This window comes from Haliotis rubra, unplaced genomic scaffold, assembly GCF_003918875.1.
Source record: "Haliotis rubra isolate DU_JTF1 unplaced genomic scaffold, ASM391887v1 Scf407, whole genome shotgun sequence".
NCBI lineage: Eukaryota > Metazoa > Mollusca > Gastropoda > Lepetellida > Haliotidae > Haliotis > Haliotis rubra.
The window spans coordinates 88,784-116,506 of record NW_025767088.1 but is presented as its reverse complement, the minus strand read 5'-3'; the positions used below and the strand labels follow the sequence as shown (position 1 = coordinate 116,506).

Here is a 27,723-nt window from a genome sequence, read left to right as displayed (position 1 = left end):
CTGACTATATTTGTCTTTATTTCAAGCTCTGTACAGAGATCGATGACACACATACCATTTCAGAAAGGTTTATATGGCTTCATAACAGCACACTTGATGTTCACTGTAAATTCATTTGAATATACATCGCAAGAGGACATGAAAGTATAAACCGGCTACATAATTATAGCTTCAGGATAGGGAGAAGATTTTCAGGATGAAGTAGGCACCGAGGTTAAAACAAGTTCGGTCAGTAGTACCAAACTGTAATACTATTTTCATTAACAAACTAGTAATTCATAGACAACTCCGTTATTGTCAAAGGAATACCGAGACACAACATCACGAGACAGTTGTTTCAGTTTCCCATCCTCCTCCAGTTTCTTCATCAGCGGTTCCAGTCTATCGCGGTACTCCTTGACACTGGTCAGATATTCCTCCCTCATTACGATGCAGACAAGACCCCCTGTCAGGTACAAATTGTCCATATACTACAGACATCATGTGTTACACGTTTCAGGAATTGCATCATATTCACCTTCAGCAGATTGCACCTGTGAAAGATCCAACCGACGTCCAAAACGGTATACGTTTAGTCGTTATAATTCTCCATCCCTTATCAAATTCTCAGTTCATGCACAGAGCCATACGCTGTAAGTAACGAACATTCTGACATATGTTCGTAAGCGTGTTTGTTGGCTAGAACCGCACTAGGACATATCTGACTCTGAGTCAAAGTCTCACCTTGCGTCGGCATTATTTCAGCCAACCAGCGACGAGATCAAATTTACACATATACGCAAAGTCACTCTCAAACCGGTGATCTGTCTTGATCAAATAATCCAAGTATCAGGCCACTTTCCTTTGTGGTGACATCTACTGGATCGTCATTGATGCTGACCAAGGAATTTGGTCTAGAAGCCAGACCCCCAAAATGGTGAGTGAGTGAATTAATATTTAACGTCACATCGGCAATATCTCAGCCATATAGTGACGAAAACAATTTAGACAATAAAAATGAAAACATTTTGGAGAGTAAAACCTGTCGACGATGGACAGTAAAAATACTAGAATATCACATATCTGAACATAAAACTAGCATGTTAAACTAAAAGATTTTAATTAAAGAAGACAATACAATATAAAACACGGGCTATAGATCGCTAACAACTGAAGGTAGATCACCATACAAGGAACATGGGGACTTACATTACTTTTGCTACCTGCATGGACCCTAGCTGGATTTACATCATCCCTTCAGATGTTGGTGATGTAAGAAGATTTAGCCGAAAGTTTTAAAATAACACAAATACTACGATTAAAAAGTATGGTTGTGCGAAATTGACTTTGAAAGTATTTGGGACGTACGTACCCTTTCAGGAGGACAATACTTTAACCCCCTTTGAGGATACAGCCACTAACAATCGCAGTTGCTAATTCATACTACCATGCTTAAAATACCATTTAAATATATACCAAACATATTATTCAAGATTTAATTTATGCAAGAATTATATTTCTTTAAAAAAAACATGTATTAAATGATAATTTACAGTACAAAAAAGATCCTTCAGTGTTTTGACACTGAAATATTTATCCCTTGTGATGGAAAAATCAATGCAGTTAAGCAGGACACGCTTGACCGTGATTCTTTCATCACAAGGGATACAGAATGGAGGATCTTCACCTTTCAATAAATATTCATGTGTATATCTTGTCTGGCCAATGCGACATCGTCGCATGATGACCTCCTCAAACCTGGACTGACAACCCAAGTAGGTGTAACCGATTTAATTTCGTGTAATTTATTGATACCTACTTGGTCGTCCTACTTCTTTTGCATTAGATCTCGGATATATGATCTAATCACGGCTTTATAATTAGAATATGGGATAAGAAGTGGGGTCACAGATTTATTGAGTGCTGCCTTAGCAGCGAAATCCGCCATTGTGGTACCAGAGATTCTCCCACATGGCTGGGTAACCAACAAAAGACGATGTCGCATTGGCCAGTAGCAAGATCATTATATAATTCAACGATTTCAATTAAAAGTGGATGTTTTTTCAATCACCTGAAGGCAAGAAAGAGAATCTGAAAATATTATGTATTGTTTATATTTAGGTTTTTTATTAATATATTTAAGAACTGTGAGTATGGCATTAGCTTCCGCTGTGAAAATAGAGCTGTTGCCAGGTAATCTAGAAGATATTATTTTTGATCCAATAACAGTGGCACAAGCTACTGCGCCACCATCGTTGGACCCATCTGTAAATAAGGACTTGTATGTATTATATTTAATTTTTAATTGATTATATTCCTGTTTATATTGTAATTCATTCGTTTCTGATTTCTTAAAATTTGTCATAGTTAGGTCAACTTCAGGCCTCACCAGTTGCCAAGGAGGAGAAGAAAGAAGACGCTAAGGAGATATGTTTTGCAGCTCAATGCCGGCAGCAGAAATGAATGGTTTAATTCTGAGCCCATGAGGCGGAACAAGAGAAGACTTTTTATTGTACAGATCCTCATAAAGAGGATTAAAAACACAGTTATATGCAGGGTTAGACTCACTAGAATATAGTTTTGTGACATATTGTAACGATAATTTTATACGGCGTTGTTTGAGTGATGGCTCATCAGCCTCTACAGAAAGACTGTCAATAGGAGAAGTTCGGAAAGATCCAACACAAAGTCTGAGACCTTGGTGATGAACAGAATCTTATAATTCAGGATTGCACTTGCAGGCTCCACCATAAATGATGGATCCATAACGAGTTTAGAACGGACGAGTGATCTGTATAAGTGAAGGAGGGTTGACTGGTCCCCTCCCCACTTGGAGTTTGAAACAACCTTTAATAAATCAAGTGCCTTCAGACATTTAGCTCTCAGAGATTTAATATGTGGTAAGAAAGTAAGATTATGGTCAAATATTATTCCCAGAAATTTAGCTTCCTTTACAATTTTAATGTTAATTCTGGGTCTCTGTGCGGCTTATAGTTCCGACAGAAATGAATGCAATTAGTTTTAGTTTTTGAAAACTTAAAACCATTTCGTTCTGACCAATCATTAATTTTATTGAGGCATAATTGCAATTGTCTCTCAATCGTGTGTACATTTTTACCTCGACATGACACATTAAAATCATCAACAAATAATGAACCATCAATGGATTCATTTAAAACTTTAGATAAGCTGTTTATTTTTATACTGAATAACGTTACAGATATATGCTACCTTGTGGTACACCTTGGTCTTGATCATACATATCAGACATGGTGGAACCCACACGTACCTGGAACTGCCGATCTGTTAAAAACTGAGATATAAATTGAGACAAAATGCCTCTTAATCCCATTTCATGAAGCTCTTTTAAAATTCCATACTTCCAGGTCGTATTATACGCTTATTCTAAATCGAAAAATATTGATACAGCATGTTGTTTCTTGATGATAGCATCCTTTGCGAACGTTTCCAATCTAACAAAATGATCTATGGTTCTTCTATTTTTTCTAAAACCACACTGAATATTTGTTAGAAGATTATTTGTTTCCAAGTACCATATCAGTCGGTTATTGACCATTCTCTCCATGGTCTTACATAAACAGCTGGTAAGAGATCTGTATGATCCCGGCCAGGTTTAGGTATAGGAATGACGACAGCATTCCGCCATGAAGAAGGGAAATTCCCAGTAGTCCATATATTGTCAAAGATACATAATAGCACTTCAAGACAAGTATCTGGTAAATGTTTTAACAGTTGATAATGATATGAGTTGTACTGACGTAAGTTAATTTGGTCTGTCTGCTTTAAATATGTTTCCTGCAGACAGAATGCTGGTGGTTTATAGTCTTGGACAAATAATTGTGAATCATTAAAATTTGCTTTAAATCATCTACAATTCCACTGAATCAAAGGTTGAGAACTATTCATCTTTTTGGCGGATTAACCGGACATCTCCCTCGCCCATTTTTTAGGCGACAAACTAGCAGTTCTACAATGGATGTTTTCAGAGACATCCATCTCTTCAAGTGATCCAAACTTGTTATACAGTTTGATTGGATCATCTGATCCTTTAACTTGTCTACCATGTTGACTTGAACGCGAAATTGTTGAATCTGTTTTATACCTTGTTTTAACAGTTTGTCCTTTTCCAGAAGGTACCGGTGCTTTTGGTGACGGTTGATGATTTAAGTCTGACCGTGAAGGTGTTTTATGTGCCACGGAAGGTGGTTTAGTTGCCACAGAGGGTGGTTTAGTTGTCATAGAAGGTGAAGAATCAGTGTCTGGAATTTGAACAGCGGTCTGGGTAGCAGAATCAGATGGTACGATTGGCTTTGGGTTAATGGAATTCACCCATGTCAAATCTGTCTGACATTGTTTTGGTCACAGATGCATACGTCTCAGTCTGTTCATTACTTGGCACAAGTTTCTTTGCTTCCATATAAGTGATGTTTCTTGTGCATTTTAGTTTGTTGATTTCCATTTCTCTTTTCAAGACTGGACACGATTTATTGAGAAAGAGTTCAGTTCTTACACCTTTTGAAATCACTCTTACAATCTTCAGTGACATGAGTAGTTTCACTACAGTGCGCACATATGATATTATTTTTGCAGGAATTTACACCATGGCCGAAATTGTGACATTTAAAACATCTCAATGGCTTTGGGATATAGATTTCAACATCAATTTTACAATAACCTGCTTTGACTCATCTGGGTGCTGCTGGGGATGAAAATGAAAAAAGGTACGTATTTGTTGGAATTGTTTCTGTACCTTGACGTCTGGTAAACCTTTTCACAAAGGTTACTCCCTGTTCTTTCATTTCATAAACAATATCCAGTTCTGTCATATCTTCCAAGAGTGTGTCCCGATCTCTTATGATCCCTCTGTTGGTATTGAGAGATCTGTGTGGAGAAACATAAACAGGGACTCCAACAAGTTCATCAATTGACAGCAAGTTTGTGGCTTGTTGTCTTTTAACACATTCAATAAGGATTGATCCTGTTTTTTACATCACCCGCTATCCCTTGAATGCCCGTAGCAACAGCAAAAGGGTTCAGTTTAATTGGGGTCTTATCGGGTGTTTCCAGCACCAGGAATCTAGGCCAGTACTCCACTGATTTCGAATTGAGAGAAACATCATCAGTCTCAGAATCGTTTTCAAGTGTTCGCTTTGATTTTTAAGGGGGGTTTGAAACGCCATGATTGTATAAATAAAGTTTCGTCATCCCTACTACCCACCCGCCACCGAGTGCCAAGAGAGGCAGTATCTTATTACCTGTGGATGTCCAACAGACAGATACTAGGGATATAGGGATGATATACACCAGTAGAAAGACTTACCAGTTTGGCCCATGAGCCATTGCCTTCTGGCACCAGCATCTAGGCATTTTTCTCAATTTGAAAATCCATGTATCATATATTATATACATACAAATAACAAAATAGTTCCAAAATGTATCACAAAACCAAGCCAAATAATAACAGAGCAATAAAAGTTTAGTGCTCAGGGCTCGGCATGACCAGCCGATTGGTTGAACCGGGCCCATTCAACCACCCGTCTAGGTGAAGTAAGGGGCGAAGTGGTGTGTTGGGCAAAGGAACGCTATTCCTGGAACCAGTGCCCTCAACCACCAGGCTCCCGTCCTCAACCGACACAGGGGCGCAACCCACGGCAAACGGGTTGGTGGACCAAATATACCCCCGGGTCCACACGGGGGTTGAAGAGCGCTTAGCGTTACCCAGCACCTACCACGAGGAGGTGGCTCTTCACGGGTGCCCCAAAATGGTGAAAATGTGGTGCAGTGTAATAACTCTGGTTTGGATTGACCGATTTTCATCAAAATAGTAGTTTTGGAATGCTTAGATCACGATTTAAAGTTGTGGACAATAATATTACATATATGCTAATCGCAGCAACAAAAATGGTAAGGTCAAAGATAAATTTTAATATAAAGGCCATTTGATGAGAAAATATGAGTTGAACTTTACAAATTAAAGGTAATTTTTCCAAACAGATGTTTTTTTCTGATTCAGCTATATCATTTGAAGATCATACATATGTATCCATGAAAAACCATTACAAGATAACAAAGGTTGGTACTTTGTATTTAGATCAGCCAAATGTTACATAATGTCTGTTCAACTGTAACAGTTCTATGCTTCACATAGTATCAAGGGTGCAATGTGTGAAGCCCATTTATGGTGTCCCCCGCCGTGATGTTGCTGGAATATTGCTAAACGCGACGTAAAACATACTCACTCACATAGTATCAACGATACCAAATATGTCGAAGATACTGTTAGACTATCATTAAAATCACAGAACATAACAGAAAGGTCTTAAATGTATAATTCTATTATTCCAAATTTCTTTCTTTGCTCATCAAAGAATGGTGAGTCAGTCATTTTATCATAACTCAAGCAACATTTCCTTCATATCAATTTGTATTTATTGTTCTTAATAGTCATTGTGTATTCCCAGTTGACATGTTAGTCAGTATCAACAATGTCAAGATCACGGGAACATGTTTCAAGTCCACATCCACACGCTGAAGTACACAACAGGTTCAACCGCTTGCAGCTACACCTTCCATTGACGTTTACATGCACAGATATGAAGTTGAAGAAGGTCCACCGAAACGATTTAGTCGTACCTTATTTGCAACTTTATCACACAGGAATATTTGATGAAAATCTATTACGACAGAAACGTATTGCTTTAAATACAAAACAATAAGTGCCTACTTTTTATAGACAGCCCAAATATATTCCTAGATAATATTCATATAAACAGCTTGCTTCTACTGTAACGTTAATAAAAATATGCAGGTCTCAGTTTTAGTAACATGTAATGATATACACAAAGAGTTACACATAACATGGTCATGACACTATGAGCATCGATCTTCGTAAGGGGGATACGATGGCATGCATCAAACAAGTAAGTGAGAACGACCACCTGATCAGATTATTTACCTCTTACGACAACATGGGTTGCTGAACATCAATTTTTGCCCAACATATTTGTGAACCTGTGAGATAGGTTATTGAATAAATGCATAGTCAGTCTCATGATATGGATTGTAGATCATTCCCAATGCTATTATAGACAACACGATGTATGTCTCCAATATCAACTGGTCTCTGCATAAGTCGTACCCCAGAGAACCAACTGTCAAGTTGCATATGATTACTATCAGCTATTCAATACACCTACAGAAGTTGGTATATACGTTGACAGATGCTTTAGATTTTGCGTGGAAAACCTTGAAATCGTCTATACATTTTAACAGCAGCGGGTGACCTCGTCTAGATGGATGCTAAAAGACCAACTGTGTTTCATTTCCCCATTTCAGTATGTCGCATGACTACGTTGTCCTTGAAACAGAGAGTGAATGAATTGACAATAGTTATCGCATCATGGAATTGGCTCATGTGAATCATTATCTTCATCAGCTTATGAACGTCGACAATACAGCGTCAGTTCTGAAACACTGACAGACCTCAACCAGATGAACACTACCGAGTCGGCAGTAGACAACAGCATTGTTCCAACAACAGACATTATGAAGCCACAAGCTGTGATCAGCAGAGCGTGTTTCAAATGAAGGACATCTTCTGCTTGCCCAGATCTATATATTTATTTTCTGAAATACGAATGCTAATAGGAGATTAGGTTTTTAAAATGTGTTTCTCTCCTTGTAAGAACCACATGCGCCCTGTATCGCTGGAACCTTACACATGTCAGTAGTCTGTTTCATGCTCCAAACTTTCGGCCGAAACCCCTTCTGTAATGCAAATAGTCCAAGATGAAGCCAGTCTAGAACCCCACTGGTTCTGAATCTCCGTGCTCACTGGGGCTAATGCAGTATGTACGGAGTTGTACACTGCAATCAAAAGTTCCTATTTTCCGAGGCTTACGCTTTGTTTAACGTGCCAGGATCCTGTAATTATGGTGTGTGCGTGTGCGTGTACTGAAGGTAGGGCAAAATGTGCTAACCCTTTCCGCAAACACACTTCAAATGAAGATGGGTGTCTCCTTGATCTTGTTGTCCATATTGATGACATGCCACACAACTACATCCTAACCGCTATATTTAATCATGGGAAAATTTTCATAATGTTTGCACTGTAAACCGATCAACATGAAGATGCCTAATGGGCATTAGAAGTTGGAAGGTAACATAACAACGTATGGTATGGATTTATAACTTCTTTATTATTTAAAACACGATGTTTCTGGGCTGCTTCTTGCCCTTTCACCTGATGCATGGACAAGAAGTAGCCCAGAAACGTCGTGCATTTATGATATTGAATATCTGCTTGATTTTATGGAATATGAAAAGGCTAATCCAAGTACATTGTATATATGATGCCTTGTGCGATCTTTTAATTAGGATGATTATTTTCTCCAATTATCCAGGGGGTAGTGGAAATAGAGGAAAGATGGGAGGTATCTGTTCAAGGCGTTAATGCGCTGATACGTCCAGACCTCCAGATAACCTGCAGTGTTGCTTAAAATATTAAATCAATACATTTCAAAACAAGGTTACCTTAACGGACTTTGAAAACTAAAACAACACTGTGTTAAAGTACCTGTGAGCAATGCCGCTTTAAGCAGGTTCCGATCACAAGTATTTTCACAGATGTTATGTTAATGATTGAGTGCATGAATCATGAATCAAGGACTGCATTGTATAATGCATGGATGCGAAACATATCGCAAATTGTAATGTTGTTGTCAGTTAACAACCAATAAACCAGGAGAGAGTAATAACATATTGCATAGCCTAAACAACTATCAAATCTCAATGTGTAACATCTGTAGCCCTTTTCTCCCACTCACATTTGCCTAAAGAACTGACAGTGGGTGAAGCGAAATGATTAAGTTGGCGACGTAATAGAAACCTGTCCGCTTGCATAACAATGTGAACCCAGTTTTTCTGTGACCATTTTGTTTTAGTACTGGTGACATGAACATATAAAAGTGTTCAAATACATACCCTTGATATCCGGAATGATACACAAGGTTTTAAGCCATGAAAACATTTACAAATTTACAAATTTACAAATGTTTCTCCACCTAAGGAAATATTTATATTTCGAACCCAAGAAACTTAGAAAAGGGTCGGAAATTACACCACCTATTACAATCAACAGGAATGTAATGAAAATACTATGTATTTCAGAGGTATATGAGGGATGTGTATATTTGGTGGTAAGCTACCATAATGCCTCTTTGATTAGTGTGTCATATCTTTTACAATGTATTAATGATTGCCGGTGTAAAATATGTCAAGAAAACCAAAGTCGTAATATTTCAAATTGTAAACAGAAAAATGGCACACCATAATGTCACTTGCAAACCTTCCATTAAGATGTCATATTATTATCCATCAGCTTTAAGGGTTTCACGGCATGTCAGTACAGTGCAGTGCAGCTGGAGCGTGAAGTGACACAACTATAAACAATACTGACATTTATCAAAACATATCTCCTTCTAACATCACCTGAATTGTTGTTTCTGCCAGAATGTCAATAAACGGAAATTTGTATGATAGTTCAACAGTATCTTCGAAATATTTAGTATTGTTGCTACTTTATAAAGCATGGAGCTGAAATTATCTTATATTTTGCTGATCAAAATACAAAGTAACAACGTTTGTTGCCAAACAAAGGTATGTATGATCTTCAAATGATATAGCTGAATTAGAAAAACATATTTTTTGGTAAAATTACCTTAAATTTGTAAATTTGATAAAGTTGCAAATAAGTTAAAACTAAATCGTTTCTGTGGACCTTCTTCAACTTCATATCTGTGCATATGTACAGGAAGTTGTAGCTTCAAAAAACTGAGGCCTGCATATTTTTATGAACGTTACAGTAGAAGCAAAATGTTTATATGAATATTGTCTAGGGATATCTTTGGGCTTTCCATAAAAGTAGGCACTTATGGTTTTATGCCGCCTTTAGCAATATTCCAGCAACATCACGGCGGGGGACACCAGAAATGGGCTCCACACATTACACCTTTGATACTATGTAAAGCATGGAACTGTTACAGTTGAACAGACATTATGTAATATTTTGCTGATCTAAATACAAAGTACCAACCTTTGTTACCTTTTAATGTGTTTTCATGCATACAGTGACAACCAAAGGTATATATGATCCTCAAATGATATATCTGCATCACAAAAAAACATCATTTTGGAAAAAGTACCTTTAATTTGTAAAGTTCAACTCATATTTTCCCATCAAATGGCCTTTCTAATAAAATTGACCTTTAACCTTACTAATTTTTTTGTTGCGATTAGCATATACGTAATATTATTGTCCACAATTATAAATCATTAACTGAGCATTCCAAAACTACTATTTTTATGAAACTCGGTCAATCCAAAGCAGAGTTATTAACTTAAACCATCCAGCTATCGGTTAAAATATTGCCACAACTGACATGACATGTTTCACCTTAAAAGGGCCCCTGCACGGTAGTCAGGCACGGTAACTGATGACAACCGGCTGGCAATCAAAGCTAAATCATTCCTGATTGTGTGAAAAATCACATCCCGTTTGGTCGCCCGAACTGCACCACATTTGTTTACCATTTTGGGGGTCTGGCTTCTAGATCAATTCATATTGACGCCACTTACGACAAGCATAGATGGATGGGAGCCAAAAAGCAAACCCGTAGTCCCCACTTATCATTGTGGCAGGATTAAATCACTTCCCTTAAGTTTCACTCAAGAGTGACCCTGTCCCATGAATGATCTGACCATGCACTGACCATATCGGTATCAATATGTTTTGAGTGTATGTCAGTTTGTTTTGACACATCGAGTTAAGATTAAAGGATGGCCTTGGCATAACTGATCCACATTATAAGCCTTCTCAAAGAGTATAGTGTTACTTCTATCATATATATATTATGATCAAATGTATATGTTATGATAAAAAAAGAAAAAAAAAAAGTTTGATATAATAGCTGTTAGAACTAAAATCAATTAATGAGATCATGCTTACATGGAGCTGATAAAGATCTATTTGAAAAATGCATTACACGTTCCAGTTCCAGTTGGAAACGTACTCCCTTCGATCCGCTCATTGTACATGTGTTGCTTGAGGAGCGGTTGGGTAGCCTTGTGGTTAAAACGCCCGTTCGTCACGCCGAAGACCCGAGTTCGATTCCCCACGTGGGGACATTGTGTGAAGCCTATTTCTATTTCTGCTAAAAGTGGTGCAAAACCATACAGTTACTGTTTTGACTCTTATTTGTAACCTGTGACGTGGATGAATCATTTGCTTCCAATACAACTCACCTGATTTAGTTACTCTAATCAGCTCGTATAGCCCGTGGCATGGAATCTGCCCTTCACCCATACCCCCCGATATAACACAGCAGTCGTATGTGTCTGCAAATGAAGAATATTCTTTAAAATAACAAAACAAGGAGGGTGAATAAACGGAATTCTTTTCCCAATGAAAATATGACGTTCTCGTCCTGTTGCGATGTTGTTCCATATCACCAGGGGTCGAACAGGTTCCCAGTCCCAAAGCAACCGTGAAGATACAGGTTAGAATTGGTCTTCAGCAACCCATGCTGGTAGTAAAAGGCGACTAGCGGGTGATAAGAATCGCTGACTTGGTTGACACGTGTTATCGTATCCCAATTGCGCAGATCGATGTTCATGCTCTTGATCCGCGGACTGGCTGTCCCAGACTCGATTATTTACAGACCGCCGCCATATAGCTGGAATACTGCTGAGTGCGGTTTTAAACAACAAACAAACAAACAAACCTATAATATTGTTGCCATGGAAAACATATATATGTTCAATACAGAGCCTCAGGAAATCTTATAATGGCATGTGGAAGCGATGCACAAGAGTAGAGAATTTTACAGATATCAACTTCTTTATTATGAGAAACAAGCCTATTAAAAGGAATGTCGCTTTAACAGGCAAGTTATGAGTATTGTTTCGGATGAATTGATAAAACGTATGGAACATTTACAAACCAACCCAGAATGTTACTCACCATCATCTATTGGGAGGCGGTTGCCGTCCAGAACCTCACAGTAGAAGTTGGTGTAGATGTTCTTCTTCCTGGCTTGTTCCAACATCCCTGCCGCTGGTTCTAGAGCATCCAGATGCTTAAATCCTCGGTCCTGAAGCTGTAAAAGAGATAAACATATTTGAGAGACCTGCTATTGGGAGACGGTTGTCGTCCAGGAATTTACAGTAGAAGTTGGTGTAGATGTTCTTCTTCCTGGATTGTTCCAACATCCCTGCAGCTTGTTCTGGAGAAACCTCGATCCTGAAGCTAGAAACAACTAATTCTGTATGAACATATACCCGTGTGTAATTTCCCCAATCATTGCTTCGTCATAACCATTGTGATTGATTCTCTGCGAATTGGCGCTGTAAAAATCGCAACGATAATACGCTTATAATAATTATGATGCTTTCTCATAAAATACTAAAGTGATGATCGTGAAAGTTCTGACTTTGTTTATATGTTAGACATTTCTGAGGGAACATATATATACTCAGTAAACGAAACACATTCCCTGTATATTTAAACTGGTTGTTTTAAGCAGCATTCAGCAATATCCCAGGTACACACTAATGACAAAATATAGGGGAACTCATGCACTAGCACCGGTACCCCTCCACGCGTGTATTGGGTGGAGGGCATGCGCATGAATGTCTACCTCTTTCCCTACTGAGCCGGTTCCAGCCGCAACGTCTAATATTTTCGTCTCTGTGATGTTGTCATTGAAATGCTCCGTTAGAACATTTGCAGCAATGACTGGTCCCTGGTAACGTTCCGAACACAAGTCCTGAAAAATACACAGAAACAATATATTTACCCAGACAGTGATGATTCAGTACATGCTAACTTTGCAGCAACATACGTGTCAGAGTAATAATGATATCATCAATGCACTGTCCATTCACGATTATCTTACGTTACACATAAATGTCGTTTTTCGGACTGGCTGAGCGCTTTTGTACTATTTCCAATGTACCCCGCTTACAAGCTTGTAACATTTTCTATGTTACCCGATGGAAAGGCCGAACTGTGGGAATTCATTCGGTACTTTGTGTTAGTAATTCTTTATCTCGAATAATTCAGTCACGTATGATGTGCGGAAATTACCGATATTTTGCGAATGCAAATCGATGGACTTGAAATAACTCTAAATTTATTTTTCTTGTCGTCTGCTAGATTCTATGTCATCTAAAAATCTTGTATTAGCTAATTGCCTAACTCTGGTACTCCTTATTACGATCCGATATCCGTGCTTCAAACAGATCAAAATTATCATTGAGGTGTTCGGTAAGATAAATATGTTGGTGACTGGTCCCTTGGGGCCAATGGGTTGATGCACCCTCTATAAACAAGAGGGTACATCAACCCATGTTCCCCTCGTGACTAGTAAACATCTTACATTTGTCAACTGTTGCAGTAGAGTAACAGGGCGCGGAAGGCACCCGAAATCAGCTAAGGCGCCGCAATTAGCTGTGACGGTTGTCTCCCCAACCCCCTACAGCCCAGTACCCCTACAATTAGTTCAAACAACACGTGGCATTTACCTGTCTGGCATAATGCACTGACCCCAAGAAGAGATTATTATTATTATTGGGGTAGAGTATACAGTGTGAGATTGGTATCTTCCCATTATGACTACTCCAAATATGACTGCTCCCCTTTTGTCTACTCATGGATATAAACATATAAAATGGAGCACCTATATACTTAATAATGCACTGTACCTGTATAGCTGATCACTCCCGGTTTGTCTACTCTTTGAAATAAACCTATTAGGGAGACTCTCCGGGACTACCCGTATTTGAATCGTTAGAAGCTATAAATATTTTGGTTATCATCCATTAAAACTATTCTCTCATTCTCTTGGTCATTAAAATCATTTTTTTAACTTCTAATTGTTTGGGCTGGTCCATTGTATGAAATAGGTAACAGGCAGGAGATTAGCAGTGCATTGGACCATGAACTTTGTTGTTATAAGCTGTAGGGGTTTGGGGAGGTTACCGCTGTAACGGGTTGCCTGAAACCTGTTTCGCATGGTGGAACCCCGATTAGCTTCAGTTATTTTTGTGGGTTCGCCAGAACTATCATCGTGCTCGTAATCCTGAATGTGGCAAGTGTTTGATACTAGCATTATTCCGTGTGTTCATTCCACGTGAAGCTGACAAGTTGTGATCTAACTGAAATGATGCTGAAAGCGTGGTTAAAACCAAATGCCTCATTCACACACAGTAGTTAATTCTATTTATAGAATACCGTGGCATGGCACACATGTATATAATTCTGTGACAATATGTTGGTGTTTTTCGACTTCAGTAAACAACGTTTACGACGAACAGGCTTTTAGCATACTGAAGAGCTTTTTTCAAAGAGGTGGGGTTGGGGTGGGATTGGAGAGGGGTGGGAAAGAGGGCTTGGAGGGTCGGGTGGCAGTGGCGGTGCTAAGGAGAGGAAGTGAGGATGTCGTTATCGGGTGATGGTGGCTTTTACATAACTGAAGTCAAGGGAGGCTATTTACTTAATGTGAGTGAATACAGTGAGTGAAGATTTAAACGCTTCAAGTAATACTAGATCAGTATCATAGCTGCTGGCTAGATACAGTGTACAATAAGACAGTGCTCAGTATATACAATAACCTACGGCAAAAACGAACTCATAGGGACCACTGATTTTAGTTCGTAAACATCAGATTGAACTAAATTACAGTAAATGACTGGAACCGAAATATCAGTTCGTTATATTAGTCAGTTCGTCATAAGATTCTTCTTTGAAAGGCATTTAGAAGTAAGAGCAGTAAGGAAGGATAACAATATATGGTTGAACAATTTCTTTATTGCTGTGAGAGCGACGTTTCGGTGTAGGTTCTAACACCATTATCAAGCAAGTGATGAACAGCATAAGTATGAAGGAGCATGTATTCAAGTTTGAGCAGATGTTTGTACAGATACAATGGGGATTAGGAAGCCAGACACAATAAGAACGCATGGGCTTAGATGAAAGCGTTAACAAATGAAGCCTGCCAAGTGCAAGTGGAAGTGAAGCCTGTAGTATACATAAATAGGGGATTATAAGGATGATTACTGAGTTGTATACATAAACGGCGGTTTATCGTTGATGAGGATCTTTAATGAGCTGGTAGTATGCAGGAGGTATGTAGTAACCTTGGTCACGGTTGATTGATGGCTGGAGTCTCTAGATGTAGATGGCTTTTTGGAGTTTCCTGAGCTATAGTCTTTGAGGTTGGCTTTTAGCAAGCCACCAACCAGCCAGATACAACAACCACAGTGAACAGTTGACCACGTCTCCTGCGATTGTGGACAGACCTACGTAGGTGAAACATCAAGACCCCTCAAAACCCGAATCAAAGAGCATCAGACCTCAGTATCCAACTAGACTCAAAATCAGCCCTATCAGATCACTTCAAAGACAACCCCGACCACAATATCCAGTGGGACAAAACCCAAACCCTAAGAGCCAACCTCAAAGACTATAAGCTCAGGAAACTCCAAGAAGCCATCTACATCCAGAGACTCCAGCCATCAATCAACCGTTACCAAGATACCTCCTGCATACTACCAGCTCATTAAAGATCCTCATCAACGATAAACCGCCGTTTATGTATGCAACTCATTAATCATCCTTATAATCCCATATTTATGTATACCACAGGCTTCACTTCCCCTTGTGTACTTTGCAGGCCTCATCCCCATTGTACTGTACAAACATCTGCTCAAATTTGTATATATGCTCCTTCATCCTTATGCTGTTCATCACTTGCTTGATAACGGTGTTAGAACCTACACTGAAACGTCGCTCTCACAGCAATAAAGAAGTTGTTCATCCATACATTGGTATCCTTCCTTATTCTTCGTAATAAACGTAGTTTAATGTGTTCAATGACGGCGCGCATACCTGGTCATATATTCCATTGTCTGCCCATTTAGAGTAGTACTCAACGTTTTCTTGAATGGTGATCCCGACACGATGGACCTCAAAACATTTGGAATTAACTGTAGCATCGTCCGGAGCACAGGCTTCAACGTACTGCTTTGTTTCCTCGTCTGCCATTTCTGAAAACGAAAAGAGAATTACATGTATACTTCACACATATTGCCACCAGTTCGGATGGATATATACAGATAAAAGAACTTGCTGAATTTTATTGAATTTAAACACAGTTGATGTGCATGATCAAAAGCGTAAGGTGTGCATGATCTAAAGCGTCAGGTGTGAGATCAAAGCGTCAGGTGTGATCAAAGTATCAGTGTGAGATCAAAGCCTCAGGTGTGAGATCAAAGTGTCAGGTGTATGATCAAAGCGTCAGGTGTGAGATCAAAGCGTCAGATGTGATCAAAGTATCAGTGTGAGATCAAAGCGTCAGTGTGAGATCAAAGCGTTAGGTGTGAGATCAAAGTTTCAGGTGTGGGATGAAAACGTCAAGTGTATGAGCAAAGTGACAAGTATGGGATCAAAGCTTCAAGTGTACTATCAAAGCTTTGTTCATCATTTTAATGTGTTTCCCGTAGCCACCAAATTCTTAACATGGGTCGGTTGGTTGGGGGGAAAAGAAAACTTATGAAAGACAAAATTATCTGAATAATCGTCTTGATTGTCATTTATTGTAATTCTTATTACAATTTCTCGCGTTCTTTGGACTTGTGGCAGCAACTGATGTAAAAATTTAAAAAAATATATGACGAGGCGGTAAGTTTTAGGTTTGAATCGGTGTTGGAATGAAAAAAGATTTTTTAATTTTTTTTATTATTATTATTTATTTCTTTTTTTGGGGGTAAGGGTCGGCTATAAAATTAGAAGGGTCAGTCGGGCGATGACAAACACAGGAAATAAAAATGCCGCTCTTTGATCAAAGCGTCAGGTGCGTCATATGTGTATGATCAAAGTGTATTACCAAAAGCCCCAGGTGTGGGATCAAAGTGTGAAGTATATAATCTTATAAGAATAAGTATCGTGAGGATCAAAATTCCTAAGACCCCAGGTGTGGGATCAAAGTGTGAAGTATATAATCATATAAGTATAAGTATCGTGAGGATCAAAATTCCTATCGTGAGACCAAAGCCCCAGGTGTGGGATCAAAGTGTGAAAGTATATAATCATATAAGAATAAGTATCGTGAGGGATCAAAATTCCTATGACGAACGCCCCAGGTGTGGGATCAAAGTGTGAAGTATATAATCATATAAATATAAATATCGTGAGAATCAAAATTCCGATCGTGAGACCAAAGCCCCAGGTGTGGGATCAAAGTGTGAAGTATATAATCAAATAAGTAAAAGTATCGTGAGGATCAAAATTCCTATCGTGAGACCAAAGTGTCAGGTGTGGGATCAAAGTGTGAAGTATATAATCATATAAGTATAAGTATAAAAATTGTTCTTGAACAAACTTGCTTCTGCTTATACCCAATATATCGTAGAGTCATGAAAATACTTTCCCCTGATTTTGTTTGTTATGCCAATAAGTAGCCTCTGTTGTAATGGGAACTCGAATGGACAGAATTAGTATAACGTTTCCGTGGACATATGCATTCTGAACAGTTCATATTAGCATAATAATATCAGAAATTAAATACATTTGTGATATTATATAGAATTTCACATACCTGTTCACGATACTATCAACGTTGATAAAATGTCATAATCACTATTCGAGGCATAAATTTATACTTTCCCTCGAAATGACAAGTACCAACACATGCAGTTTCTGCAACGTGAGTGTCCTTAAGCTTGTGTTAGGTTCAGTCTAGACACGCATCCCATTGTCTCTTAATTACAAATAATTTTGTTTTCGTCGCAGTCATTGGCTTTATGATAGCACGTTACTAATGGCAACGTGACATGTTTTGGCCAGATTGCAAACAAGTCACCAGTTAAAAAACCTTTATCTATTAACAAAATATATTATTCATATTTTTAAACAATTCTATTTCTTTCAAACAATTATTAAATGACGATTAACATTATTAAAAAGGATCCTTCATTGTTGTTTTACTGAAATATTAATCCCTGTGATGGGAAGTCAATACACTCAAGCAGTTTATCACGCAGTATTACAGCTGTATGGCGGTGGCCAAGAAGAGTGAGTGAGTAAGTGAGTTAAAATTTATAGTCACATCGGCAATATTTAAGCCATATTGTGACTTAAAAAGTTATAAATTAACAATAAACACAATTACATTATAAAACACCTGTCGACGAAGGACAGTAAAACAACTAGATTATCACAGTGATAAATTTAGGACTAGTAATTAAATCTAAAATATGTTACTTTTAAATGACAATACAATATGAAAACCGGCTATAGATTGCCAACAACTGAAGGTAGATCACCATACTAGGGACCATGGGGACTTACAGTACATTTGCTTCCCAAGAAGTATAGTGTAACTAATACTTGGCTCTATTCAATGGTACGTATTTATACTTAATTCGATATCCCACTTCTTATGCATTAGATCATGAATGTGAGATCTAATTAAGGTTTTCTATTCCGAGTATGGTCTGAAAAATGATGTCACAGGTTCGTAGAGTGCTGCCTTAAAAGCCTGGTCGGCCAGTGTGTTACTATAGATGCCTGGGTAACCAACACAAGACGCCAGGTAAATATGTTTCGAGCGTATTATCCTCTTGACCAGGAAACTCCACATCAACAGCATATCACCATCTCTATAACAGTCTAAGTTTTTCCCCTCGACTGTTTCCCAGAGACCATCATCGACATAATATCAACGGTCTTTTCCCTCAACTCTTTCTCAGGTACCAACTCATATCCTTTGAAAGTAACCTTTTACATCATTTGAACTGATAGTGCTGTCTTCACCTTTTGAGATTTACCATAAGAAACACTTTGCAACAATATTTCCAAAGAATGTTGCATCTTTCAAAAGTGATTTCAAAGTGCAAGACAAAAAATGACAACTTTTGATCACTTGGAGAGGAGTTGGTGGACTCACAAATGTCAGAATCGTGTTTAGGGCTGTTTTTGTCGATCTGGGTGTCAAGCCGTTAGGAACTGCACCGAACTAGCCAATTTACAATTGTCAAGTAGATAAAATGCCAGTTTCAAAGACGTTAAATGGGCATCTTATTACTCTTATGCAAGTACAGCCAATCCTCTAGAAAATGTCCCATCCCAACTTTAGGCATGACTGCGCATGTTTCCACAAGGGCGATAACTCAAATTTACAATCGCTGATGTTGACCGAGAGTTCGCCGTTTTCTTTCCAGGAGAGTGTGAACATATCGCTGTATTTGTCACTTCTTGCTAAAATAGTTTCTTGTCAATCCCATGAAAACCAACTGAATGGAAAGGCACGTAAGTATGGAAATTTATCGTTACATTGCCACGTTGCCAGCATTACAAAACAGAACGAAAGATGACTGTCTGTTGGGTTGAGGCATTACAATGTGCCAGATTCTTTTGTGTGATGAGACTGAAATATAAACTCTGTCTGTCTGATGATATCACGGCTGGGAGTGACGAAAGAAAGAAACTTGCCCCATAACCGACCCGTGAGGATCCGGGTTAGAATAGATCTTCAGAAAAAAGCATGCATGACGTCAGAGGCGACTAACGAGATCGGGTGGTCAGGCGCGCTGACCATTTCCTGATACACCCGTGAAAATCAGGGTAAGAATTAATCTTCAGAACCCCGTAAGAGACGATCCGGTGGCCAGGCTCGCTGAACTGATTGACATTTATCATCATATACCAATTGCGTAGATCGATGTTCATGCTGTTGATCACTGGATTGTCTGGTCTGGTCCCCGACTGAATTATATACAGACCGCCGGTATATAGCTGTAATATTGCTGCGTTAAACAACAAACAAACATACAAACAAATATTTACCATCATAAATGCACAATAAATCAACAATTCACGCTGAGTAAATGATAGCAATTCTTCATTGTGCATAATCGTACCTTGTCAATAAAAACCGAACATCTATTGTAATTATTTTGTCATTTAAGTACCCATAATGTTAATGAATATCGATTATTTTGCTTTGAAATAGATATATTTTCACGCAACAGTGAACGAGTTAATAATAGGAAATTTTCAGAAATGGAAAATGAAAACCCAGGGAGTACAGACCGAATCGAACAGTCCATGCTGGTTCACGCAACAGCGAACGATCGAATAATAGGAAACGTATTGTAACTTGGATTCTGTTCTTTCATTTCTCTCCTCTGATTTTAAGTTGTTTCAGAAATGGAAAAAGAGAACTTCCAAGGAAAATGGAAGTAGAAATACCAGCGAACCATAGTACACGCCAGCTCGTACCGTTAATGCTGGAGCTCATCGTGTCGGGATTAGCACTGATGAGGTTGTTGAGTACTACTCTAAATGGTCGCATGACGGGAAATATGAACAGGTAGGAGTCATACCTTTTTCGAATTTACGTACATACACATAATGAGCTTCCGATAAAGTAATTGTGCAATGTTCGCAATATATTTACTCATGTATACTCTCTAAAAAAAAGAAAGGCATATATTAATTTTAGTGAGTGAGTGAGTTAATATTTAACGTCACATCGGCAATATCTCAGCCATATCGTGACGAGAACATATTTGACATTGAAATAGAATATATTAATTTTAAATACAATTTACTCTTTATTCTGTTACATCGTATGGAATTTAATAGCAAATGAAATTCAAAGATATCTCACATGGGAAATGTCACAGTATCACTGTTTGATAAGAGCTCGAGAAAAGTCAGTTAGTGGGTCACATATAGACGTTTGAAGTCACCTTGTGCGACCACCATTGGCGTTCAGAACTGCGTGACATCGTCTCAGCATGGAACGAATTAGTCTCTGAATCTGATGTTGCTGCATCGTAGTCCACTCTGCCTCTAGTGCATGTGCGAGTTGTTGAAGTACATCAAAATGACATTTTCGTTATGCGTTTCTGTTTTGAGAGAGTATATTTGTCATGGCTCAATGACGTGTTTGGCTTCAGGATTTATGTCCCGAGTGGTACAAGGGACCAAGCATTGCTGCAGATGTCGTGGCTGAATACTTCCGTCACAACGTCTCTCATGTGAATATCCTCGACGTTGCCGCGGGAACGGGTCTTTTAGGCGAGCAGGTACAGCCTTTAAGCTCATTTAAATTTCATCAGTTAATTTCAAATATATTGCAGTTCACACTTCAGAAAGAGGATGGATGATTTTGACTTTACCATATTACTGTAGAAACAATAATAATGTCATGCACTTTCCAGCTTCAGGACCGAAGATTTAAGCATCTGGATGCTCTAGAACCAGCGGCAGGGATGTTGGAACAAGCCAGGAAGAAGAACATTTACACCAATCTCTACTGTGAGTTCCTGGACGGCAACCGTCTCCCAATAGATGACGGTAGGTAACATCTGACCTAAGTATCTAGCTGAGGTATGTCACAGTTTCAGGACCGAGGATTTAAGCACCTGGGCCCTTATTCTCAAAACGTTCGTAGCCCTAGGAATTCTTAACTTTGATTGTAGCCAATGTGTTAAGAATGGGCTGGAACGTTTCACGAATAGCTAGCCTGGATGGTCTAGAACCTGCTGCAGGGATGTTGGAGCAAGCCAGTAAGAAGAACATCTACACAGCATCTACTGTGAGGTCCTGGACAAAAAAAGTATCCCGATATATAGGTTTGGTGCCAATTAAATAGCATTATATAGTGGATTGTAATATGAAAATATAATCATATGATGCAAGTATGACTTCTTGTATTGACCTCATGAAGATGTTTCCGCAGATATGTACGATTGCTGTGTAATATCCGGTGGTATGGGAGAAGGACACATCCCATGTGATGGGTTACACGAACTCATTAGAATAACCGAACAAGGTAAGTTGAATTTCGTCCTCATTTTGAAATAATAGTATTTATCATCCAAAACGTGCTCTAAGCATGTGATAAGCAATATGTCGCTGATCACTCTGCCACCTAGGCTGAATACATTATACATTAAGGGACTTAATTTTAGATCAAATATAGTATATCTAGTGAAATTCTCTGTATAATAATAGTGTTATACGGAATGGCAAGCGATGGTATAAAGGTAAACGATTAGTATGCCATTGTCACGTTTGAAGTATATACTTTCTACTAAACAAAAACCATGTGGTGACTGTTTGTGACTTCTGCCAGGCTTTAAAGGTGTTGCATGTTACATTTGTGGGTTTGGAAGATTGCAACGAGTCACATAGTTCATCAACTATAAGGAGACGACTATACATGTGCCAGCTTAGGGGTGACTATTGAGGGGGAAGCAGCTATTGCGATAGCGATAGTCTATTGCGACCAACTATTACAATACTATAGCAATATATTTTTTCTCTCCTTGAAATGACTCATTTGAAGTCATTTCCCAAATGAATATATAATTTATGTGAAATATAGACACGCTGAAGTAGTTTCACTTTCTTTTATCAAGAAACGTGAAGCCTATTCCAAGAGGTAATGTGTGTGTGTGTGTGTGTGTGTGTGTGTGTGTGTGTGTGTGTGTGTGTGTGTGTGTGTGTGTGTGTTAACTCTAAATTAAAGTGAAAAAATCTGATACTATCTATATGCGCATTTATCAACGGAAGTCAATTGCTAACAATCGATAGTCACACATACTATTAATGCATCGATAGTATTTCGTTTCTTCCATGGATTAATTGCTATTGGAGACTCAGCAATTGCATTCCATCGATAGTTCGATTCATCGTTACAGCCCTATGACAGCTACGTCACTATTCCCAATACGGCATTCGTGAAGCTTTGTACCGTGTCTGTTATAACATGTACTGTACGTCTTGTCCACATGACACATTGAGGAATGGTATCCAATTTTGACGTAATTCCTGCAGATTTTGTTGCCCTGACTCACTTGACGTCCTCGTCTATCACAGGAAAGGGTCGTGGGGTAACATAGTTGTTCGTCACGTCGAAGACCCGGTTTCGATTCCCCACATGTGTGAAACCATTTCTGGTGTCCCCCGCTGTGATGTTGCTTGAATATTGCTGAAAACGGTGTAAAACTAAACTCACTCATTCACTATCATAGAAAGTTACCATGACACTTCCTCCATTGAATTTGTCCATTTCTCTGAACGTTATGTCCGGGCGATATAGTTTAATAAGACTCTAAATTACCCGAATAAAGTTAAAAGGAGTTGAATTTTGTGCCATGATACTTATCAATATACTCCTCCAAAACATGAAGTATGAGCAAAAGTAGATATTATCATCCATGCCCATGGGCGAGGAGCTTGATACTTATCTGTATTTAAGTCTGATGCTGACATTGCAGAAACCGCTCGGCACTGCAGAGTGATGAATTAAGTAAATGTACATCTATGGAGAAGTATTCAGTCATATTCAACATTGAATGTTTGATGCATCTTTGTCTGTGATTGTTGGCAGGAGGTCTGATCTGTATAGTGATGTGTGAGGACTACCTGTACGATGTCACGGAGTACAGGGGCAGGCTGGAAAAGCTGATGCAGAAACTAGAGGATGATGGGAAATGGAAGAAACTCTCACGTGATGTCGTGCGTCAATACTGTTTTAACCACAACGGAGTTATTTTTAATTTTAAGATATGCTAATACAACAGAAAATGTTGACGTTCATTCGAAAACGTTTCAACTTGTTTTATGGAAATAAAAACATTTTCTTCGGAGAAGGAAAGAGGTTGCTACATTGGTTTATATATGAATTGAACTGAAAAAGTCAGTGCCAGAAAATAATCCTGACCATTGCTGAAAGAGGTTCAAACAAGGCATAGATGGTAAAAGGGCGGTGAAGATTACACGAAATGATGTCTCTAAATCAATAAAGATATCAGGTGTTCGTTAAAAGTTTAATTACATGCATGTATTTTACAAATTTCCTTACTTGATGCAGTATGTAACCATACTAAACACGCATGCTACCTGTGAATCGTGTTCTTCAAAAGTAACTTTACACAGTAACTTAACTAGATCCGGGTTAGAATTGCCCTTCTGTAACTAATGCTTGTCGTAAGGGGCGACTAACGGGACTGGGTACTTGGTGACTTGGTTGACACTTGTCGTCGTATCCCACTTGTGTAGATCGATGTTAATGCTGTTGATCACTGCATTGTCTGTCCCAGACTCGATTATTTACAGACTACTACCATATAACTTGCTGAGTGCGACGTAAAAGTAAACTCAGTCAATCAATCAGTAGCGTAAATTGTTCTTTCAGAACCTCCCGTCGCAACTGTGGTTTCATTTACTGGTAAGGCATACATGCTTAGGTAGAAATAAAACTCTGAAACAGTCTGAGGCGTGAGCATGATTCTGACGAAGGAGGGAACCCATCATCTCATGTCACATTAAATACTCATATCACATCCCAAACATTTACTCTACACTTCAATCTAAAGCCATATTTAGTTACAGATACAGTAACTGTGGGTTGATGTCCAGCTTCGGAGCAGAAGAATTCACAGTCTCGACTATCCTGAAAAACAGCTTTCATTTTGGCAAAATAGCTGTGAACATCATTTGAACAGACCATTGAAAATTACTGATGACACCAGGTGTTCGCGAAAGCTGGTCCTGCACTACCGGTTGCTAAAAGGAGGGTACATTGGGGGCTTCTCTGGTCTGTAGTCGTGGGTAATGAAAATAACGGGGATCTCCTTCTCTTGTGGTTCAAATAACCTCAGTACATCACTGACATAGCTTCTAAAACATACCCCAAACATATTCACGACTACTTAGAGGACAATATGATTATATATTTAACGTTCAGGTAAATTAAAGAAAGATACGTAAGGAACCAAAAATTGATGTAAATTCGATGATACAAGATTTCGAGAAAAAAGAGCGCCTGTACCCTACACGAAAGTACGCAGTCAAAGCATAAATGTCTATTTGTGGGGAATAAAAAAACGAAAAGATTTCTAGGTATTGAAACATAGAGCCACATATTCACAGCATTCACGAGTATTTCATATTGCAGGAAATACTTGAAATTGGAGACAATATCTACACACCTCCGTGCGATTTAAACACAGTGACTTAAATGTTCTTATTTCAAGACCAGTTTTATTATGTGCGAATTTGGCGATAAAATAATACTTCTGTTTCGAGAGTTTCTCAGATGGATATTGGGTTACGGTTAATTCCTAGCATTGACTTATAGTATTTAGGCAGATATACCACACCGCCGTTTGTCACAACGGGTCTAGTACATCTGAAGAGAAAATAGAATATGTACACTTTGTAATTTTAACGAAATAGAAGATGAATTACATTTTCTCCTAATATGTCCATTTTATGACCGGTTGCGAACAAAATATAATGAAAGATATTACTATGTCCATCCAAATGTGATAAAACTCTCCTCACTGTTAAGTAGTAAAAATCCAGTTCTTCTACTAAATATTTCAATGTTTATTTACTATGCTATGATTACCCGATCTAAATTCCTCTCAAATGTAACATAACTTTATGTACTATAGGCCTGTGGCCTTCTCAGTGCAAATAAAATATTATATATAGACATCTGAAGCATATTAACAATCTGCAGCCTATTTCAAGAAACATATTCAACCGAGTATGCCATTTATTCCTGTAAGTCAAACTGATGCAATGGCCAGTCGTGTGTATGTCAAATATATACAAAATATCCACTTACCCACACAGCCTGGTCCTTCGATACAACGTTATTCGTATTCTCTCCGACGACAGCTTAGTGAACGCAGTCTCACTGTGCCACTGTGTCTTGTGTGTGCAGATGTTCCAGAACAGCAACGTGTCGCTTGATTGTGGTATGATAGCTTACCTGCTAGGAACAATGAGCCGATTTGTAGGAATTTAGATACTGAATGAACTGTTAATATAGGGACAAGATGTTGTACTGGTTGTAATGTTAATGGTGTTAAATGTAAAACGAGCTAAAGCGCCGAGGAAACTAAAAAGGCTAGATGGGAGAGTGAGGACATAAATTTGATACTTTGTCAGAAACGGGCCACAGATGGTTTCTGGACTTTGGGGTTTCCAGAATTATCATGCGATAGTTCTTATATTCAGAATATCTAATCTAATATTATTTGAAACACATGCAAACTGATCTTGTCAGTATTCTGTCACAGTGCACACCATATGATGTACGTATCCTTAGGGCTGGTTAAAGTGTTGAAGTCTGAAGGGCCCCATTTCACAAAGCGATCATAGCTCTAAGGTGATCGTAACACCCATACTTTAACATAGTCTTACGACAGTCGTAGCGCTACGATCGCTTTGTGAAACGGGTCCTAGGGCCTAGATTTTCGAAGCTCTCTTAGCGCTAAGATAGTCGTAAGTGCCATTTATTAACATTAACTTACGACTATCTTAGCGCTAAGAGAGCTTCGAAAATCTGGGCCCTGGTCTGTGTAGTGATGGGCGAAAACTACCTGGACGATGTGTTGGAGGACAAGGACGTGCTGGAGAAGCTGATCAAGAAACTAGAAGATGATGGTAAATGGAAGCAACTATCACGTGATGTCGTACGCCTATACTGCTTTAACCTCAATGGAGTTTTTTTAAATCTAAGATGTGTTAATGAACAGAAAATATTGACATTTATTCGTAAACGTTTCAACTTGTTTGAGTGGCATTAAAACGATATTTTCGGAAACGGAAAGGGCACGCTATATTAATTTTCAAAAGAATTGAACTGAAATCGTCAGTGCCAAGAAATAGTTGTGAATATCTGCTGAAACAGATTCCAAACAGGACATACTTGGCAAAAGAGCGATGACAATTGTAAGAATTGACCTCTCTAAATCCACGATAACAACAGGTGTCCGTTAAACGGTTAATTACATGTTTTTAGCAGAGATTTCTTATGAATGTGGAAAGGGTTTTGTCGCTCCTATTTCTGTGCATGTATTGTACAAAATTTCTTTCTTCCATGCCATAGACACTGCCACGGGGTATTTTAAAAGCGGAATGAATCATAACGCTTGCAGCCTCACTATGCTACGTCTTGTCACAGCAGCGTGTCGCTTGATTGTGTGATAACCTACCTGCTAGGAACAATGAACCGATTTATGGGAATTTAGATACTGATGCGAATGACCTGTCATATCGGGACCAGATGTTGTACTGGATTTAATGTTAATGGTGTGTAATTTAAATAGTGTTAAAGAGCCAGAGGAAGCTAAAATGGCTAGATGTGTGGGTGAGGACATGAATTTGAAATAAACAAACTTCATGTTACGTATCGATTCCCTCAAATATTCTCCATGTTTTCAAATGGAAATTTCATTCAGCGGGACTATTACTAACATAACTAATATATGATAAACATTACTGCAATGTACATATAAGCACTGATCTTTCAATGTTCTAAAGTTGAAACGCGAAGGTTAACAAAGAAATAGGTACTTACAGAACAGAATGGTGAAATCAGTATCATGTAATCATGTATCCATTTCGGATCAAATAATAAATTTAGAATGTTAATTAAGAGACAAAGAACAAGTGAATTGGATTTTACATCGCTTTTAGCAATATTCTAGAAATACCACATCGGGAGACACCAGAAATGGGCTTCACACACTGTTCCCACGTTAGAAACAGCTAATGCTTTGACAACTAGGCTACCTCACCGCCCCAAGAGATCAGCTTTACGATAATGAAAAGCAATACAATATGTCGAAATG

The 27,723-nt window shown here is 38.5% G+C and overlaps 2 protein-coding genes across 3 annotated transcripts; one reads left to right on the top strand and one right to left on the bottom strand.

Moving 5' to 3' along the window:
• On the bottom strand, positions 1–25,794 carry LOC124287850 (methyltransferase-like protein 27). Of its 2 annotated transcripts, none has more exons than XM_046724330.1 (6): positions 25,710–25,794; positions 15,947–16,104; positions 12,696–12,824; positions 12,020–12,155; positions 11,302–11,394; positions 1–445 (listed from the first exon to the last, which is right to left on the bottom strand). In XM_046724330.1, the coding sequence occupies exons 2-6, from the start codon at positions 16,100–16,102 to the stop codon at positions 261–263; spliced, it is 699 nt and encodes a 232-aa protein (XP_046580286.1). In that variant the 5' UTR covers positions 16,103–16,104; positions 25,710–25,794; the 3' UTR covers positions 1–260. The 2 variants fall into 2 exon arrangements, with proteins under 2 accessions (XP_046580286.1, XP_046580285.1); XM_046724329.1 differs by lacking the exon at positions 25,710–25,794 and adding an exon at positions 17,655–17,773.
• Positions 17,730–23,729, top strand: LOC124287859 (methyltransferase-like protein 27). Its single transcript, XM_046724345.1, has 6 exons — positions 17,730–17,762; positions 20,322–20,429; positions 21,022–21,150; positions 21,286–21,421; positions 21,807–21,899; positions 23,463–23,729. The coding sequence occupies exons 1-6, from the start codon at positions 17,730–17,732 to the stop codon at positions 23,645–23,647; spliced, it is 684 nt and encodes a 227-aa protein (XP_046580301.1). The 3' UTR covers positions 23,648–23,729.
• Positions 25,795–27,723: the final 1,929 nt, after the last annotated feature.

Bases quoted from the DNA above. Each gene is read 5' to 3' on its own strand.
- LOC124287859 (XM_046724345.1), top strand. From the start codon at position 17,730: ATGACAAGTACCAACACATGCAGTTTCTGCAAC. The intron at 17,763-20,321 runs GTGAGTGTCCTT...AGCGAACCATAG, and splicing joins ACACATGCAGTTTCTGCAAC to TACACGCCAGCTCGTACCGT. The intron at 21,151-21,285 runs GTACAGCCTTTA...TGCACTTTCCAG, and splicing joins CGGGTCTTTTAGGCGAGCAG to CTTCAGGACCGAAGATTTAA.
- LOC124287850 (XM_046724330.1), bottom strand. From the start codon at position 16,102: ATGGCAGACGAGGAAACAAAGCAGTACGTTGAAGCCTGTGCTCCGGAC. The intron at 12,825-15,946 runs GTATGCGCGCCG...TGTATTTTTCAG, and splicing joins ACAATGGAATATATGACCAG to GACTTGTGTTCGGAACGTTA. The intron at 11,395-12,019 runs GTGAGTAACATT...CTTCATTTGCAG, and splicing joins CCGCCTCCCAATAGATGATG to ACACATACGACTGCTGTGTT.